The sequence below is a fragment of the Schistocerca americana genome, chromosome 2, assembly GCF_021461395.2.
Source record: "Schistocerca americana isolate TAMUIC-IGC-003095 chromosome 2, iqSchAmer2.1, whole genome shotgun sequence".
In the NCBI taxonomy this organism is placed as follows: Eukaryota; Metazoa; Arthropoda; class Insecta; order Orthoptera; family Acrididae; genus Schistocerca; species Schistocerca americana.
The window spans coordinates 460,730,424-460,750,362 of NC_060120.1; the positions used below are offsets into that span (position 1 = coordinate 460,730,424).

The 19,939-nt window shown below is 39.6% G+C and overlaps 1 protein-coding gene across 1 annotated transcript in view; it reads right to left on the reverse strand.

Annotated features, from left to right (window-relative positions):
* The window catches only part of LOC124594809 (tubulin alpha-1C chain-like), a 107,716-nt gene that overhangs the window by 7,257 nt on the left and 80,520 nt on the right, over positions 1-19,939 (reverse strand). The window contains exons 3-5 of the mRNA XM_047133246.1: positions 13,506-13,728; positions 13,085-13,386; positions 9,270-9,553 (exon numbers count right to left, since the gene is read on the reverse strand). Coding sequence (XP_046989202.1) covers positions 9,270-9,553; positions 13,085-13,386; positions 13,506-13,728 — 809 coding nt within the window. The remainder of the gene's footprint in view (positions 1-9,269; positions 9,554-13,084; positions 13,387-13,505; positions 13,729-19,939) is intronic.

Sequence of the window (19,939 nt, forward strand, 5' to 3'; positions counted from 1 at the left end):
GATACTGATTGTTTGATTTTTTCCTAGAGTGTTTTACATTTTATCTCCATCCCTGCTTTGCAAACCACTTTGCACGGTAGGAATACTTCTCATTGTTAGCCTTCTGCCACTGAGCAGTGTGTCAGCAGTGTGCAGGTAGCAGCAAATGGCTTATTTAGTGTTCATAGTGTGGTAGTCAAGTTGAAAATTTATTTAAGTCTTCTTGGCGCACTTGTTTAGTTAAATTCGTCAAATCATTGTGTAGTTTCGTAATTAGCAGGGGCAGATTTTTATTTTAATATCTGTGATGTGTAAAGTCGCTTAGTCGTCTGTCATTTGTTTATTTCTTTCAAATAATCTTTATACGTTACTGACAGTACAGTTAGCCTTCTGCCACTGAGCAGTGTGTCAGCAGTGCGCAAGTAGCAGCATTACTGAATTTACTAGGCAGTCTTGTATTTTAATATCCGTTTAAATTTTGTGTCGAATTATTTGTGCTCTCTGTAGATAAGTTCAGACGTTCTTTGCACAACAGTATTTAGCATGGATGGGGACTGCGACTGCTGTGTCCGAATGCAGGCTGAGTTGGCATCCCTTCGCTCCCAGCTTCAGGCAGTGTTGGCTTTGGTCACACAGCTTGAGGCTGTTGCCAATGGGCATCACTGTGGGAGTCCAGACGTGGGTTTCGGGGACGGCCAGCTCATCCCATGCACCCCCCCAATCGGACTATGGCTGTGGCTGCCTGGGATACTGCCCACAGTGTGGCTGACCCCTCACCCGAGGTAGAGTGGCAGGTCGTTTCGAGGTGTGGCAGGGGGCAAAAGACTTTCCGGAGGGCTGAACGGAAGGCCTCTCCAGTTTGTCTGACGAACCAGTTTCAGACTCTGTCTCCGGCTGATACTGATCTTCGGCCGGACATGGCTGCTTGTCCTGTTCCAGAGGTTGCCCCTCAGTCTGCAAGATTTGGGCAGTCACAGAGGGTGGGCTTACTGGTAGTTGGGAGCTCCAATGTCAGGCACGTAATGGGACCCCTTAGGGATATGGCTGCAAGGGAGGGGAAGAAAACCAATGTGCACTCCATGTGCATACCGGAGGGAGTCATTCCAGATGTGGAAAGGGTCCTTCTGGATGCCATGAAGGGTACAGGGTGCACCCATCTGCAGGTGGTTGCTCATGTCAGCACCAATGATGTGTGTCGCTATGGATCGGAGGAAATCCTCTCTGGCTTCCAGCGGCTGTCTGATTTGGTGAAGACTGCCAGTCTCGCTAGTGGAATGAAAGCAGAGCTCACCATCTGCAGCATCGTCGACAGGACTGACTGCGGACCTTTGGTACAGAGCTGAGTGGAGGGTCTGAATCAGAGGCTGAGACGGTTCTGCAACTGTGTGGGCTGCAGATTCCTCGACTTATGCCATAGGGTGGTGGGGTTTCGGGTTCCGCTGGATAGGTCAGAAGTCCACTACATACAGCAGGCAGCTACACAGGTAGCAGGGGTTGTGTGGCGTGGACTGGGCAGTTTTTTAGGTTAGATGGCCTCGGACAAGTACAGAAAGGGCAACAGCCTCAAAGGGTGTGGGGCAAAATCATGACATGCGGGGACCAAGCAGCAATTGGTATTGTAATTGTAAACTGTCGAAGCTGTGTTGGTAAAGTACCGGAACTTCAAGTGCTGATAGAAAGCACCAAAGCTGAAATTGTTATAGGTACAGAAAGCTGGCTGAAGCCAGAGATAAATTCTGCTGAAATTTTTACAAAGGCACAGACGGTGTTTAGAAAGGATAGATTGCATGCAACTGGTGGTGGCATGTTTCTCGCTGTTAGTAGGAGGTTATCCTGTAGTGAAATAGAAATGGACAGTTCCTGTGAATTAATATGGGTGGAGGTTATACTCAACAACCGAGCTAGGTTAATAATTGGCTCCTTTTACTGACCTCCTGAATCAGCAGCATTTGTGGCAGAACAACTGAGAGAAAATCTAGATTACATTTCACATAAATTTCCTCAGCATGTTATAGTCTTAGGTGGAGATTTCAATTTACCAGATATAGACTGGGACACTCAGATGTTTAGGACAGGTGGTAGGGACAGAGCATCGAGTGACATTATACTGGGTGCACTATCCGAAAATTACCTTGAGCAATTAAACAGAGAACTGACTCGTGGAGATAACATCTTGGACCTACTGATAACAAACAGACCCGAACTTTTCGACTCTGTAAGCGCAGTACAGGAATCAGTGATCATAAGGCTGTTGCAGCATCCCTGAATATGGAAGTAAATAGGAACATAAAAAAGGGAGGAAGGTTTATCTGTTTAGCAAGAGTAATAGGAGGCAGATTTCAGACTACCTAACAGATCAAAATGTAAATTTCTGTTCCGACACTGACAGTGTTGAGTGTGGATGGAAAAAGTTCAAGGCAATCGTAAAATGCGTTTAGACAGGTATGTGCCGAGTAAAACTGTGAGGGACGGGAAAAACCCACTGTGGTTCAACAACAAACTACTGCGAAAGCAAAGAGAGCTTCACTACAAATTTAAACGCAGCCAAAACCTCTCAGACAAACAGAAGCTAAACGAAGTCAAAGTTAGTGTAAGGAGGGCTATGCGTGAAGTGTTCAGTGAATTCGAAAGTAAAATTCTATGTACCGACTTGAGAGAAAATCCTAGGAAGTTCTGGTCTTACGTTAAATCAGTAAGTGGATCAAAACAGCATATCCAGACACTCTGGGATGATAATGGCATTGAAACAGAGGATGACACGCGTAAAGCTGAAATACTAAGCACATTTTTCCAAGGCTGTTTCACAGAGGAAGACCGCACTGCAATTCCTTTTCTAAATCCTCGCACAAACGAAAAAATGGCAGACTTTGAAATAAGTGTCCAAGGAATAGAAAAGCAATTGAAATCACTCAACAGAGGAAAGTCCACTGGACCTGATGGGATACCAATTCGATTCTACACAGAGTACACGAAATAACTTGCCCCCCTTCTAACAGCCTTGTACTGCAAGTCTCTAGAGGAACAGAAGATTCCAAATTATTGGAAAAGAGCACAGGTAGTTCCAGTTTTCAAGAAGGGTCGTCGAACAGATGCGCAAAACTATAGGCCAATGTCTCTGACATCGTTCAGTTGTAGAATTTTAGAACATGTTTTTTGCTCACTTATCATGTCATTTCTGGAAACCCAGAATCTACTCTGTAGGAATCAACATGGATTCCGGAAATAGCGATCGTGTGGGACCCAACTCGCTTTATTTGTTCATGAGGCCCAGAAAATATTAGATACAGGCTCCCAGGTAGATTCCATTTTCCTTGACTTCGGGAAGGCATTCGATACAGTTCTGCACTGTCGCCTGATAAACAAAGTAAGGGCCTGTGGAATATCAGACCAGCTGTGTGGCTGAATTGAAGAGTTTGTAGCAAACAGAACACAGCATGTTGTTCTCAATGGAGAGACATCTACAGACGTTAAAGTAACCTCTGGCATGCCACAGGGAAGTGTTATGGGATCATTGCTTTTCACAATATATATAAATGACCTAGTAGATAGTGTTGGAAGTTCCATGTGGCTTTTCGCAGATGATGCTGTAGTATACAGAGAAGTTGCAGCATTAGAAAATTGCAGGAAGATGCAGGAAGATCTGCAGCGAATAGGCACTTGGTGCAGGGAGTGGCAACTGACCCTTAACATAGACAAATGTAATGTATTGCAAATACATAGAAAGAAGGATCCTTTATTGTATGATTATATGTGATAGCGGAACAAACACTGGTAGCAGTTATTTCTGTAAAATATCTGGGAGTATGCGAACAGAACAATTTGGATTCATTGGGAGAGTCCTTAGAAAATGTAGTCCATCAATGAAAGAGGTGGCTTACAAAACACTCGTTTTACCTATACTTGAGTATTGCTCATCAGTGTGGGATCTGTACCAGGTCGGGTCGACAGAAGAGATAGAGAAGATCCAAAGAAGAGTGGCGTGTTTTGTCACAGGGTTATTTGGTAAGCGTGATAGCATTACGGAGATGTTTAGCAAACTCAAGTGGCAGATTCTGTAAGAGAGGCACACTGCATCACGGTGTAGCTTGCTGTCCAGGTTTCGAGAGGGTGCATTTCTGGATGAGGTATCGAATATATTTCTTACCCCTACGTATACCTCCCAAGGAGATCGCAAATGTAAAATTAGAGAGATTCAAGCACACATGATGGCTTTCCGGCAGTTGTTCTTCCCACAAACCATAAGCGACTGGAACAGGAAAGGGAGGTAATGACAGTGGCACGTGAAGTGCCCTCCGCCACACACCGTTGGGTGGCCTGCGGAGTATAAATGTAGATGTAGATTGTTCCATGTATTACCATATCTTTCCATTCTATTTGTGTATGGAGCATGGGAAGAAAGACTGCTTAACGGCCTCTGAACATAATGTGATTAGTGTAATGTTGCCTTCTAAGTCGCTATGGAGCAATACATTCGAGGCTGTAGTATACCTGTATTTCTCCCCAGCTTATTAGTATGTAGTAAATGTATTTTGCTTTTTTAATGTTGGAAGGATTTTTCGATCTCACTAGTAGTTGAGTTTTGACTAGAACCTGTCTTCTGAGATACATAGAGCCCTCCCTTGCTGGTACTAGATAAAGACAAAACAGTGTTGTAGGAATATGTTAAAGAAATAGTTAAATTTTTCATATAAACTATTTACTATGTAAATCTCTTCCAAACACTCTTCCCCACACTTCTCTGTGATTTGGTTACATAAACCTAGGATTTTGTTTTTATGATCTGGCTTTATATGGTTGGATTGTTTTATTGTCAACATCTGACCATTTTGATCTTCATTAATTGTACATCATTTACTGGCATTGTGGTTCAGTCAAATAATGATTGTCATTTTTTAATAGCTCATGTTATATAAATTTACTGGAATTGATGAAATAGTGTAGGTTTGGTGAGGCTATGCAAACAAATTATGTGGCTTGTAATGTCATTATTGCATCTTTTGACTGAAGTGAATGAGGGAAAATATATGGAACATAAATTTTTTAGACTGGGCTGAATCTGCTTCTTCTCAAATATTGTCTCTATATGTTACCATTGTAACAAATTATGCAGTAAAATATATTGAAACAGTTGATAAAAGAAATAAGTAGCACCCATTATCTCTAATTTATTTCCATGTTGGACGAATACCAGTTTTTGCAGAGTCAACCATAATAAATCATGACAGATTTCTCTTAAAATGTATGCAAAGAATAAATCAATAGCTTGTGGGCAAGAAAAATGACAATATGATTGAAAATTTTTGTTCAAAAGGAAGCTACTCACACTGCTTTCTTACATATGCATGAAAGAAAGTACATTGATAACGAAGCGATTGAGATACAAAGGGAAATATGCTAGTCCACTGTTGTCCACTTCCAGTTTGGGCATTCCAACCAAAGCTCTTCACTGTTGCGGATAATAATCTACAAATTAGGAGCAACAGTGAAAAGTGTAAGCTATGGAGTTATTTCTTGTATGGTATGTGGTATTGTTTTCATAACTTCAAAAATTATCCTTTAATTATATAAAATCTGTAATCCCCACATCCCCAAAGAGAATGTCAATCCTTGACATTGAGAAACAATCAGAGATGGACTGAAACTTCTGTGGGCCCAAATCTGCCAAGGTTTAGTAACCGTCTCACCCAAGACTGAACTTGGCAGGCTAATTTGCCATGGACTGCAAGAGGGACATCAATGAAAAAAAAAAAAAAAAAAAAGATGATGAAATGTAGTCGATTTAAATCAAACAATGCTGAGGGAATTGGATTAGGAATGCTATTCTGGCACAAAATACAAAGGTTGTTAGGTGTTAGCAGAGCCTGTTCCGTTCCTGGTGCAAATGGAGCGGTCTAAAGTTATGGTGATTCTCATGTACGACTGTGATGGTGTTATCCTTATGCATTACGTTTCTCCATGACAGACCATCTGTGCACAGTATTACTGTTCATTTTTGGAGCATCACCTGCAACCAGCTTTGCGAAACAAGTGGTGACACTTTCTGTGCAACCCACCCATCATTTTACATGACAATGCATGGGCGCATACAGCACAAGCTGTGGCTGCTCTGTTCTGTTGATGGGACTGGGAAGTGCTGTACCATCTACCATACTCCCTGGACTTAAGTCCTTGTGACTTTTATTTGATTCTGAAGATGAAGGAACCACTTTGTGGCATTCGACAGGCAGTAGACCACTCCATTCGCATCATCAACAGAACACGCTCTGCTAATGGTATACTACGCCTTCCAAATTGCTGGCAATGGGTTCTACATAATGCTGGTGACTACTTTGAAGGACAGTAACAGTTGCAACATGTAACTCTTTTGTATTGGTTGTGAATAAATGATTGCCACTATTTAAGTTCCAACCCTCATAGATGATGATGACTGAATTAGAAAAGATGTTAAATCTGTACTGATAACGGCAAGAAAAGAATTTCTGAAAAAGAAGATTTTAACATCTAATATAATTTTAAGTGTAAAGAAGTTTTTCTGGGAGCCTTGTATGTTACTGAAGCAAGGGTGATAGGCAATCCAGACAAGAAGAGAACTGATGTTTTTCAAATTTGGTGTTTTATAAGAATGCTGGAGATTAGATAGGTAGATCAATAGCAAGTGAGGTGGCACTTAATTGAATTGGCGAAGAAAGATATGTATTGTACAACTTTGCTAAAAGGAGGGATCAGTCTATAGGGAATATCCTGAAGCATCAGGGAATGGTCAGTTTGGTAATGGAAGGAACTGTGTGGTGTAAAAATTGTACAGGAAGATCTAGGCCTGAACACAGTAAGTAGGTTCAAATAAATGTAGGCATAGCATATTGATACTGTACTCCAGTGGAAGCAGAGGAAAAAAAAATACTAGTATAGTTTGATTTTTAGTTTTTCAAATGCCATCTAGGAAATGATGTAAGCTTCTTTATGTTAGCAAACTGTCCACCAGAGTAAGCAACAGTTTGGGGGGGAAGGGAAAAAATGGGAGATCAGTCAGTGCTAGACTTATGGAACATTCTAGAATGTATGAGGAAACTGCAAAAATTCAACTGTACATTTTCACAGAATTGCTTAGAAGTAAGAGATAGACACAGCAAATTTGTTGAAATCCTATATGCAGGGCAAAGAGGACAGATACTTTTGGGGCATGAAGTCTAGAAATAAAAAATTAAAAAAGTATCATAAGGGCCATCATGAACAGCTACCCTACTCCAAGGTCAAGCAGATCGCTCACTCACTGCTACTGGATACTATAACAACAATTAAAGGTGAAGGTGGTTGAGCCCCTGTCTTCAGTGTTTAGTCAATTATTAATACTTCAGTACTACTCCATGGCTATATACTTGTAACTTCAGTACTACTCCATGGCTATATACTTGTAGTAAAACATCACCTTCAAATTCTGTTAGGATATGGGGGGGGGGGGGGGGGACTTTTGGTGACACTTATTCCCTATGTTCTGTAGGGAATCATACTCCACTGTCATTACAGTGTAGATGTCAGCTTATACGAGGGTTGACTGAAAAGCATTGCCTCTACCTTTGTAACTCTTCAACAGTTAGCAGTATTGGTATGCGGCAGGTATTGCCTTGTTCCGTAGCCTCTTCTCTACAGCTCCAGTTGGCAGGAAGCCTTAGCATTGAAAAGTTGTGTTGTTACAGTGTGAAGTATGGAACCCTGCACAAATGGTTGGCCAGTGCGATTTAAGCAACTTGCAGTCATTGAATTCTTGACAGAAGAAGGTGTCACCCCAAAGGAGATTCATCAGAGAATGAAAACAGTTTATGGTGATTGTGTTGATGTGAGCACAGTGTATTTTTGGGCAAGTAAGTTCAAAGATGTTGAGGCAGGAACATCTGACCTGCATGACAAACAAAGAGTTGGATGTCCTGTGACAGCAACCACCTAGTTTCACAAGCAAAATATTGACAGACTGATTCAAGATGTTTGTTGTATCACTCAGAGAGAAGTTGCAAGCACAATCGGCATTTCACAAGAACATGTGTGTCACAATATTGCTTTGCTTGGCTATCGGAAGATCTGTGCACGATGGATACTCCAGATGCTGACTCCTGAAATGAAAGTGCACAGACTTGAAATTTGCCAGGAACTCCTCTTGCATTACGAGAATGAAGGTGACACCTTTCTCCAGGAGATGAAACATGGGTACACCATTACAACCCGGAGACGGAGCATCAGTCTATGGAATATCAACACAAAGACTCACCTCAGAAAAAGAAATTCAAGACGCAGCCCTCAGCTGGAAAAATCATGGCCACAATGTTCTGGAACGCAGATGGTGTTATCTATGTTGATTTCCTTGATCATGGAACAACAATAAATACAGTGTTACATCACAACACTGCCAACTCTGAAACAATGGCTAACGAGGGACTGAAAGAAAAAGGGAAATGTTTTCTTGCAGCATGACAATTCCAAACCACACATTCCACGTGCCACCACAGCAGAACTTCAGAGACTGAATCTCACCAACATTTGGCATCCTCCATACAGTCCAGATTTAGCACTATCTGACTTCCATCTGTTCCTAATAATGAAAGACGATCTGCAGGGACGTCATTCTGCTTCTGTGAGACTATGGTTGCAGAAACAGAGTGTCGACTTCTTCTGTGACGGCTTCAGAAAACTTGTTCATCGTTTGCAGAAATCTATCCAATTGGCTGGTGAGTATGTGGAAAAGTGAATATTGGTAATTAAAGATCACATTTATGGATTATTTCTGTGCTTGATTTATTAAAATGGTCCCATCCAAACCCAATTAACAAAGGTGGAGGCATTACTTTTCATTCAACCCTCGTACATTTAAATTTACAACAGAAGATTCCAATGGAGCATTTAGAGTTATCATGTCTTAATATCTTTTGTGGGTGCTGTGAGATCTCAATGTATTTAGAATTATTGATTAATTTATTCAGTTGTTTTAAATTCTTTACTTGATATTACAATGGATGCAGCAATAACATGCTTGAAACTGTGTAACAGAATTAATTGGGCTTGAAGGTCAAAACCTCCGAATGAAAATTGTAAAATATAGGCATAAGTGCATCTTTCTGTGTAATAATATAATTCAGGGCTGTTGTTTGTTGGCCCAGGCTTAATATATATTGCATAAAACTAAACTTTCAATATTTTTTTATATCCACTGTCTACATATATCTAAGAGCAAAAGTTAAAAAAAATTGTAGCAGCATTGTACTATGTCTATGATTCGTACTAAATAACTGTGACATACTTACGTTGCTAATGGAAAGTGTATGCGAGGATATGGCACAAGGTTTGTCTGGAATTCAGTTAAGTCAACATTAAGAGCGCCATCAAATCTGAGAGATGCTGTTATAGAAGAAACAATTTGTCCAATAAGGCGATTTAGATTAGTGTAGGTTGGTCTCTCAATATCCAGATTCCGTCTACAGATGTCATAAATAGCTTCATTGTCTACCATAAATGCACAGTCTGAATGCTCGAGAGTTGTGTGAGTTGTCAGTATGGAATTGTATGGTTCCACAACAGCAGTTGATACCTAAAACAACACACAGGAAACTATTCCAGTTTACAGACAAGTCACTTACATTTATTTTGTGTAGAATGTTTAAACAACAAGAGGTACCAGAGCAAAATAAATAAATAAATAAATAAATTCTTCTATAGATATATGGTATACCAAAACACAGTTGTCATTCTCTAAGATGTTAAAAATAAATGAGTTTTGTATCAAAGACTTGCTACACAGTTTTTCCAGTTGTACAGAACTTATTTTCATATAGCTACATTAAACATTCAGCGTACTGCTTGTTTTACTAGATAAGCTCTGTCTAAGACATCTGTGATTTATCAGGATCCTCAGGCACAGCTTTTATGTATTAGCTCTTTATGAAGTGCTAATGAAGTGCATAATAGATAACTTAGATAGGGTTCAGCCAGCAGAACAAACAATACTTCAATAGAATATCAGCAGCAAGGTTTACAATTCTGGTTCATTCTTTGCTCAAGTACGGAATGCAGTCATGTAAGTGATAGTGAAAGAATAGTGTTGGTACGATGCAAGATACAAAGAAGTTTTATTAATATAGTTGTTACGTATGCATCAAAAGATAAATGATGGTGAGAATCAAAATGTTTTTGTAATCAGTTTCAAACTGTCCTGAATGAATGCTTCAGAAATGGGTCACATGATATTTGCAAGAGATCTTAGTGTGACAACCAAAAAATGGACCAATTACTAATGGGGCTGGCACATATGGTGAAGTATAAGCAATCTAAATGAAGAATCGCTTTGGGATTTTTGAAAGTTGTTATGAGTAACCAATAAATTTTGGAAAGCCGTCTCTTAAGGGTGCCTTCAAGTAACATATGAAGCAGAGATTGATCAGTACTTAAAAAGCTATTCTCAAAGTAACAACAGTAACAGAAATGGGATATTTTAAAAGGAATGGAAAGGATGGCAAATTAATATTTAGGCATGAGAAAGAACAATGAGATTCAATTAAAAATTGTAATAATAAAAAGGAAGTCTTGTACAAAATGGTTGCCAATGAAGAGTTCAGGCAGCTAAATTGTAATTCACAAGAGGAATTGATGGAGTCTCATGACTACAATATGTAAAGAATGAAAGAATCAGAAAAAGACTCAAAGTGCATGATATTCTGAAGGCAGTTGAAAAATCCTGAAATAAATGGATAAGCTACATGCAATGGATAGATGACAGCAGGTTCCACAGTAATGTTGTAAGCTATTAGCCTACAGGGAAACCAAGTGATGGGTAGCCAACCACAACATAGGTGCAACAGTAAGGGCCATAATAAGTCTTACTGCGCAATGCTTGAGGAAGAAGGAGGAAAAGGAAAATAAAAAGAAAAAAGAATCTCAAATTCTGCTTCATCTAACATTTGTTAACTTTGAAAAGACATTTAATTCACTTAGTCACATTGCAGTCATAAAAGCCCTGACAGAACAAGGGATAGAACAAACTTACATTAAGATCACCCAAGACATCTACAGCACATTAGCAGCATTTGTCACCACTGACGACCCACTGAGAAATTTGCACTGAAAGAGGCACAAGGTAAGTAGACCCTGTATCATCAAAACTGTTTATAGCTGTGCTGGAAACGGCAATATCAAATGGAAGAAATAGGAATCAGAATTTGTGAAAAGCAGATAAACTAATCACACTTCATAGATAATTTTGTGTTCATAGCTAATGACTTAGAGGAACTACAATTTCTGGTTTGCAATCTTTCATAAAATGTGGAGAAAATGGACTCATGATAAAAGACAAAAAAACTAAACTGTAAGTAGCTGATAATGGACATACTGGAGCTAGTTGATGAATATGTATATGGTGTACCTTACACAGCTATTGAAGAATAGAGGTAACTTAATGTCTGTATAAAACCACAAGAAATTTGATCATCTTCAAGACCAAATGCCAATAAATGTGAAAAGTAAGATTTCTCAACCATGCCTGCAAAACTTGAACACAAAGTCAATGCTTAACAGGTAATTTGATTGCTACAGGATCCACAATCATGATGTAGCAGACATGTGTATTTAACAGGTTAAAGTTTTACTTAAAAATGGCTACACAACTAAAGCATTGTATAACACAAAATAAATATAAAATGGAAATAAATAAGAACCAGGTGCACAAAACTTACTTCTTTCAAGAAGGTCACAACACATAAGTTAAGAATTGTGTGTAGAGGTATGGAAAGATTGATAATAGGCCTAACTAAAATGGATCACAAAAGAGCTGATGATATTCATGCAATAATACCAGTCGATGGTGTACTGTGGAATCTAGGAGAACAGAACTATTTGCAAAGAAGGCCTCCAGACACTGAAAAAGATATAAATAGTGTGAACTTCAATGACCTACCACTCAGCTTGAGGAGGCTTAATCTCTTCAGTGGTTGAAAAAAGATGTATTAAAAAAAATAAAAAATAAGAAAATGGAACAGCACAGGCTTTTGCTCTAGTCCATGATGAAATTTACAATGGTTGAATAGAAAATTGTACCTTCTAATTCAAGTTTCTGTTAATAAACAACGTTAAATTTATACAGTCTGAAGTCCCAAGATTCTTGAACAATTGTTCATTTCCAGTACAATTTCTGTCATTTGCAGTAGGATCTATCTATCTTTGAACAGTGGCATGTATTCATGCATGATGAGTGCGCCAGATAAATGGTAATTTACTGCATCCAGTGAATATGGCAGATTAAGTAACACTTATCATGCAAGTTTTGTTAACTCAGCACTGGTCTTGGATTGTTATTCAGAAGCAGCAGAACTGTGGGCAGATAAAGCCTGTGAGAAATTATTTAAGTTTTGTCAGTTTGCTGATGTTGTGAGGGAACTGATTTTTATTCCATTCTAAAAAAGATGCATCAGGATCTCAAAAGAAATTATCACAATTTTGTCTTGAGATTGCAAAGTTTAGAATCTTTCTTCTTCAACAACATAATGTTGACTAATTTTTGAATCAGGTTCAAAGAAACAAGCCTTACATTTACCTCCTATCATAATATTTAAACAGAGTCCCTTTCATTTTAATCTGATGCAGTACAAAAATATCACATGTTGATATTTACAAACAGTCTAGGAGGAAGTTTGAACGTCAACTGTATAGTGATACTTGTTATATTATTATAATATTTTATGAGACAAAAACAAAAGCAAGTATTTACTGACCACTCTTTTTACTTTTCAAAAGTATGATTTCTTCATCTGTATGCAACAAATGTAAAATATACATGGGAGAGATATCAGACAAACAGAAGAAACATCATTGTCAACATATGATGCAACTGTAGCAAAATGACAAGAAAGATAGAAATGATTTTCTAGTAATTGGAAAGGAATTTTAGGAGATACTAATAAAGAAGGACTTTATTTATAGTTACAATACACACAATTATAAGAATATAGCACCTTTTCAAACATTAAATAGTGCATTGAACATACAGTAGCCAACAGAAATTACTCGGTATATCCGATACTTAGATCATATGATTATTTTTAAGTTTCATAAATTATAAAGTAAGATGTACCTGTGGTGCTGGGTATATGGAGAATTCCAGTTTGCTCTTCTTTCCATAGTCAACAGAGAGTCTCTCCATAAGAAGAGATGTAAACCCTGAACCTGTTCCTCCACCAAAACTGTGGAAAACAAGGAAACCTTGCAAGCCTGTGCACTGATCTGAAAGCTTACGTACACGATCAAGAACAATATCAACAAGTTCCTTGCCAATGGTATAATGTCCACGTGCATAGTTATTTGCAGCATCTTCCTTTCCAGTAATTAATTGTTCAGGGTGAAAAAGTTGACGATATGTTCCTGTGCGAACTTCATCTAAAAATTGGAAGAAAATGTATGCCATAATCAAATATTATGAACTGAAACCATATATTATCTAATCTGAATTATTTATACCAGATCCATATATTTTTAGATTAAACATGTGTACATACCAACAACAGTAGGTTCCAAATCTACAAACACAGCACGAGGAACATGCTTTCCAGCTCCAGTTTCACTGAAGAAAGTGTTGAATGAATCATCCCCAGAGCCCAATGTCTTGTCAGATGGCATCTGCCCATCTGGTTGAATTCCATGTTCAAGACAATACAGTTCCCAACATGCATTGCCAATCTGAACTCCTGCCTGCCCTATGTGGATTGAGATACACTCCCTCTGAAAGGTAATAATGAAATGCTCTGATAAACAGTTGTTTGACACAGAATCACAGTTTAGTGTTATTCATGTTTTCTATTCATAAAATTCCAATTACTGGAAAGGTGTTGATTCTTTGCATAGGTTGGAGACTACAAAGGTTACATTCCTTATCAAAATTACGTGGGGGCAGAAGAAAAAATGCACTTAACAACAATAAAAACTAGAACATGGGTACAACAGCTTTACAAGTTCAGAGGTAGTCAATATCACTAATGCCACTGAATTTATTTGAGAAGGCTCTCTGTGAAAGGGCAGTTCTTTTAGTAAATTCAATTTGCTGACAGACTGACAATCTAGCTAAAAGGTTAGCTCATCACCTGACAAGTCAGTTTATTGGTCAAGGTGGTGGGTAGGAGTTTGTTAAAATAAAAACAATTCATATAAATTAAAAGTTAATGTACTGGTCATAGCCTACTTTCCCCTACATAAAATATATTTTATTACTAATTTTTAAGAGTTCTTCAGCTGAATAAAATTCATTGTACTTGTGGGGACATCATCAGTAACAGCATGAATTATGATATAAATTTTGTAATAATCTTTGGCAATAATATACATTTAGCGCTCCTTCAGGGAGGAATATCTTTGACTCTCTAGCTCTCCTTAGTCACTGTGAACAATTGTTTTGTATTCACATGATCTTTCTGTAAGCTTTATTATTCATAATAAAATTTGTGTTAACTTCACTTGCTGTCTTCCAGCTTCATTCCCCAAGCCACTCACAGCAGAATTCCTACAGTGGTGCCCACACAATGAACAGCAACAACTATTTCAACGTAACAAGAATACTTTGTGACATAGTGTTAGCACTGGCAATGGAGACATTCCACGATCACTGTCTTTTTGAGCAATTTGAACAGAATAGTGACTTTGAAAGTGATTCACATAGTGTTCTCTTCCATCCTGAGCAGCCTATGAAAGTGACATCCTGCTGTGTGTCACCACTGACAACAACAGTGGCGAATGTGTACACAAACAATGTGTAATGCATTTCAATCTCCACAGTGATTTTAATGATGAGACAAGACAATATCAACAAGACAATGTTCAGGCAACTAATTCATGTCTGCATGATATCATCGCAAGTGATTTTATCATCAATGTTCAGAATCCCAAGGGTTCAGTCAATGTTGTGGTGTATTATATATCTCAAGTCAGTGCACTATTGATTAAGATCAGATATGATGATTTCACCAAAGCTCAGCAACATGATCCACAAATCTGCAGACTTCTACAAGGTACTATCACTGGACTGAAATTGAAGCAGTGCACCATCCCTGGTTCCTCCACACAAGTCTGGAGTGACATACTGTAACACCGGCTCCATCCATTATTTCTGCTAACTATGAGGAAGCCTGTCATCAGTAGCTTACACCAATAGTGACACCTGGGGTATGCCATACTACTAAGCTTGCAATGAACCAGTTTATCTGGCCTGATGTGAAGTGAGACTGCAAACTATGGATTCAAACTTGGATGTCTTGCCAGTACACCAACACACACTTTCAAATCTCAGGAAGCAGAAAATACCAAAAAGATGGTTACAACATAAATCTTGATTTGGCCAGCCTGCTACGTGAGTCAGAAGGTTACGTGTATATTCTTTCTGAAATCAATTGTGTAACTTGCTGGATCGAGCAACAACTTTTCTAGACATTATGTTGGAAATTACAGTGACAGCATTTGTAAAATTGTGGGCATCGCATTTCATCAGCCCAGTGTCCATCTCAACTAACCAGGGCTGCCATTTCAAATCCATATTGTTCTCTAAGCTAAGTAATGCCTGTGGCATTCAGCACTAATTCACCACAGTCTACCATCTGCAGAGCAAAAGATTTGTGGAATGCTGACATCAAACACTCAAGACTACACTTATGTGCCATGAGAGCCAATAGACAGAGTCCTCACGTTGGGTTCTATTGGTTGTTTGTTCCACATTTAAAGAAGACCTCCAAGCTTCATTAGCAAAGATATTATTACAGTAAGCCACTCAACCTACCATCACATTTCATCTCTCTAGTACAGTCACTGGTCATTACATTGCTACCAGCCCTAGCCTGGAGAGTGAAACAACATGCTGTGGAAATAAGAAAACTGCCACCCCAATCCCAATGCTCATCAAACATTTTGTTGCACAGGGCTTTAGCAGACTGTGAGTATGTTATGTTAGAAGATGTCAGCACTGCAGCTACTGTATTCTGGACTACATTGGATACTGGAATGAAGAAACAATACTTTCCACATAGTACTACATGGAATGCCAGTTATGATCTCATTTCCCCTCATCACCTCAAACCCACCTGGATTTTGGAAGGTACACCTACGCAGATGTCAGAACAAGCAGGCACACACAACGCTTCACAATCTGTTTTGAGAATATGCATAGGATATGTTCAAGGGAAAGTACCATACAATACTCAGCAAGCAGCTCACTGGCCAAGACCGGAGGGTTTACAGTGCTAAGCCCTCTTTCACATGGTTCACTATTGAACTTGTTTGTGCATTCTGTAACTAACGTGCTTTGTTTAGACGAAGCGTCTCCATTACATTATCATATTGTGATCATTTAACATATAAATTAGTTGCTTTTGTGTTCTTCTGATTTGATGTTTGTCAGCTACAGAAAAGTGGCGATAGCTCCATAAATATTGGATTGTGTGAAAAATGGTACATCACTTTTTGATTCCTTTCGTCGTTACCTGTACATTTTGGCGTACATTTTAAACAGTTGTGTATAGAGCGTGATCCCTTTATATTGATCACCCCAAACAACTTTTTATCTTGGAAGCAAAATAATAAAAAATGTATTAAATATGGGCGCCCAGAGAAATATAAGAGGGGGCAAAACTCCGAAATTACCATTCTTTATGCAGGCGAATTGAAGAATTTGAAGACTATCACTCCCGGAGAATTTGTTTTGAGAAGAAGTCCACAATACTTTCTGTATCCCACACCACCGATAGTTATCCACTCAGTGTGGTTATTAAGGTAAATTACTTGGATACATAAAAAGGTCAACGTATTTCATTAACATATGTTGTATGTTATTAACATGAAAGTCCTGAATCTACGTCCAGCGATGATTAAATGTCTTCCTTGCATCCATGTTCGTTACGAAGATATGAACAGCACTAAGTCTTTTTTTTTAATAGTACCCTGTATTTTTTACTCAATAATCCACTTTTCCCATCAAGACATGCCCCAAAACGGGACAACAGGTTTTGCGGAAGGGTGAGGGGAGAAAGAGGAGGTACTTTTCAAAAAATGGTTCAAATGGCCCTGAGCATTATGGGACTTAACATCTGGGGTCATCAGTCCCCTAGAACTTAGAACTACTTAAGCCTAACTAACCTAAGGACATCACACACATCCATGCCCGAGGCAGGATTCGAACATGCGACCATAGCGGCCTCGCGGTTTCAGACTGAAGCGCCTTGAACCGCTCGGCCACACCGGCCGGCAGGAGGTACTTTTCTTGTATCCAGGTTTTTTGCCCGTTGTTGTAACTTTTCTTCCATCTACGATTAGCCTATTACGTTTGACCATTATGTGAACAGAACTTATTTTGTGAATATTTTCCGGCTTTATAGCCTAACTCGAGCGATATGTTTGATTTAATCACGTGAGGACGTAGTTTAAGGTCAGTAATTCAGAACGAGTGGCATCGGCAGTGGTACCATTGACGTAAACAAAATATTTTTAAGATCTTCATCCAAAATTGGCTTGCAGGTACCCAGGGTTAAGTAACCCGTCGACAGGCTGGAGTTGACAGTAAACAAATGGAAACATAAGGAAAATGCACTCCAGTCATTTAGTCAACCATCTTCTGTTGAAGGTCTGTGTAAGTAGAGTGTCAAAGACAGCTGACTGAATAAACAGTGTACATTTCCCTTGTGTTTTCATTTGTTTACTGTCAACTCCAACGAGTGGACCAGGTACGTTAGTCCGGGTACTTAACACTGTGTGCTGCTAAGGTCGAGTGAACGTCAGTTTTGTGTGAAGCTTTTAATAACTCCATGTTTACATGGGTGGTACACTGTGATAAGTTTTTGAAGAGATCTTGAGGAGAGGAAATGGATTACCTAATGATGGATGTGGAGTGCTATTTTAGGCAGACGTATTGTTGTTCATATCTTCGTAATTAACAATGTTACAAGAAAGTCGTGCCGATTAATGTTCCCCTGGTAGCGAAACAACATTTGCTTGATACATTATCTATTTTGCTTCTGGACAAGAAGTTATTTGGTGTGTTCAACATACATGGGACACGCTATTTGGCGAACCTGAATATTACCGACGAAAGATTCTTCACGTATCTACGGTGGCTGGTTGCAAGGTAATAATGTAATTACTATTTCTTCGGCATTTTACCCCAATTACCTTTATTTCTGTGAAAAAACATTCACAACGAATTAACCTATTATATACAATCACCATTCGCTCAACACAAAACAGAGTGTAAAGAAATGCAGATGCAAAAGTACAAGAGCGCGCTGATTAGTAACGCCTCCAAATTTTGTTTGTGATAACTTTTGAAGCTTGTAAATAAAACAAATGCTGTTAACATTCTACATCTTTGTTGTTTATGTCTACATATTTATCCCTCAGTGTAGTCACCTGTGGCGACGAACGCATTTCTCGAAGCGAGAGACCAGTTTGTTGATACTGTCGCTGCGAAATGTTTGACTTCGTTGATGGAGCCACAAACGCACCTCTCTTTGCACCGCTTCATCACTATCAAAGTGGAGTGCTCGAAGTTGTTCTTTTAAGTTTTGGAAACAGATGAAATTCGGATGGAGCCAAGTCGGGACTGTATGGAGGATGACCGATGACAAAGTGAACCCAAGGCGTTACATTGTTGCAGCTCGATTACAGCAGGCTGTTTCTCACACATCGATACAGTTTTGTTACACAGCGCCTTGTTACGCGCTACAGTTCGACGCCCTCTAGTGGCAGAGGGATGCAAATACGTAGACGTGAAGAATAAATATGTAGAAGGTGAATAACGTCTATCTTATTTAAAGAGCTGTAAGAGTTTACACAAAAAATTGAAGACATTTCTTATCAGCACGCCCTCGTACTGTGATGTGGTTCCCACTGCTGCGGGCACAGCTCAGCACAATGCCGTTGTGCCGCTCTGCCATTGCATCCAATCAGCCCATAGGCGAGGTGGGCACCAGTCAACTATTCGTCAGCTTACCTATCCACCCTGTTGAGCGGTTCTAGGCGCTTCAGTTTGGAACCGCGCGACCACTACGGTTGTTGTTGTTGTTGTTGTTGTGGTCTCGGTCGCAGGTTCGAATCCTGCCTCGGGCATGGATGTGTGTGATGTCCTTAGGTTAGTTAGGTTTAAGTAGTTCTGAGTCAAGGGGACTGATGACCTCAGATGTTAAGTTCCATAGTGCTCAGAGACATTTGAACCATTTTTTTTATCCACCTTGTTGTGTACCACTGTTGACAAATGAGTAATACTGCCGGGAAAACAAACTGAGACAGAACCGAGCGTCACTGAATGCAGGCTTGAGGGCAAAGAGTAAAGTGGGCATTATGATTGCCAACAGGAAGTACCACGACTGAGTGGGACATGTTTGTTTCTGAATAAGGCGGATACCGCCGACATTTGCATTGTTGAGAAGATATTTTCAGCGCAGTACAGAAACAAAGATAACTGGAGATGAGAAATTAAAGTAAATGAGATGACTGTGTAATATGCCACAGGAGACCACGAGTTCCATCTACATCATACTCCGTAAGCGAACGGACGGTGTGAGGCAGAGGGTGCTTATGGTATCACTAACTGAACCCCCCTTTCCATTCCCACTCGCGAGTGGTGTGTGTAAAGACTGATCATCGGTAGGCCTCTACATGAGCTCTAATTTCTCGAATTTTCTCGTCGTGGTCAATACGCGAGATGTATGTGGGAGGAAGTAAGGTGTTCTCCGACTCTTCCCGGAAAGTGCTTTCTCGAAAATTCAACAGTAAACCTCTCTGTTGTAACGTCTACCACTGGAGCTAATTCAGCTTCTCGGTAACGCTCTCACGCGAAGTAAACGATTTTGTGTCGGAACGCGCCGACGGGATTAGCCGAGCGAGGCGCTGCAGTCGTGGACTGTGAGGCTAGTCCCGGCAGAGGTTCGAGTCCTCCCTCGGGCATGGGTGTGTATGTTTG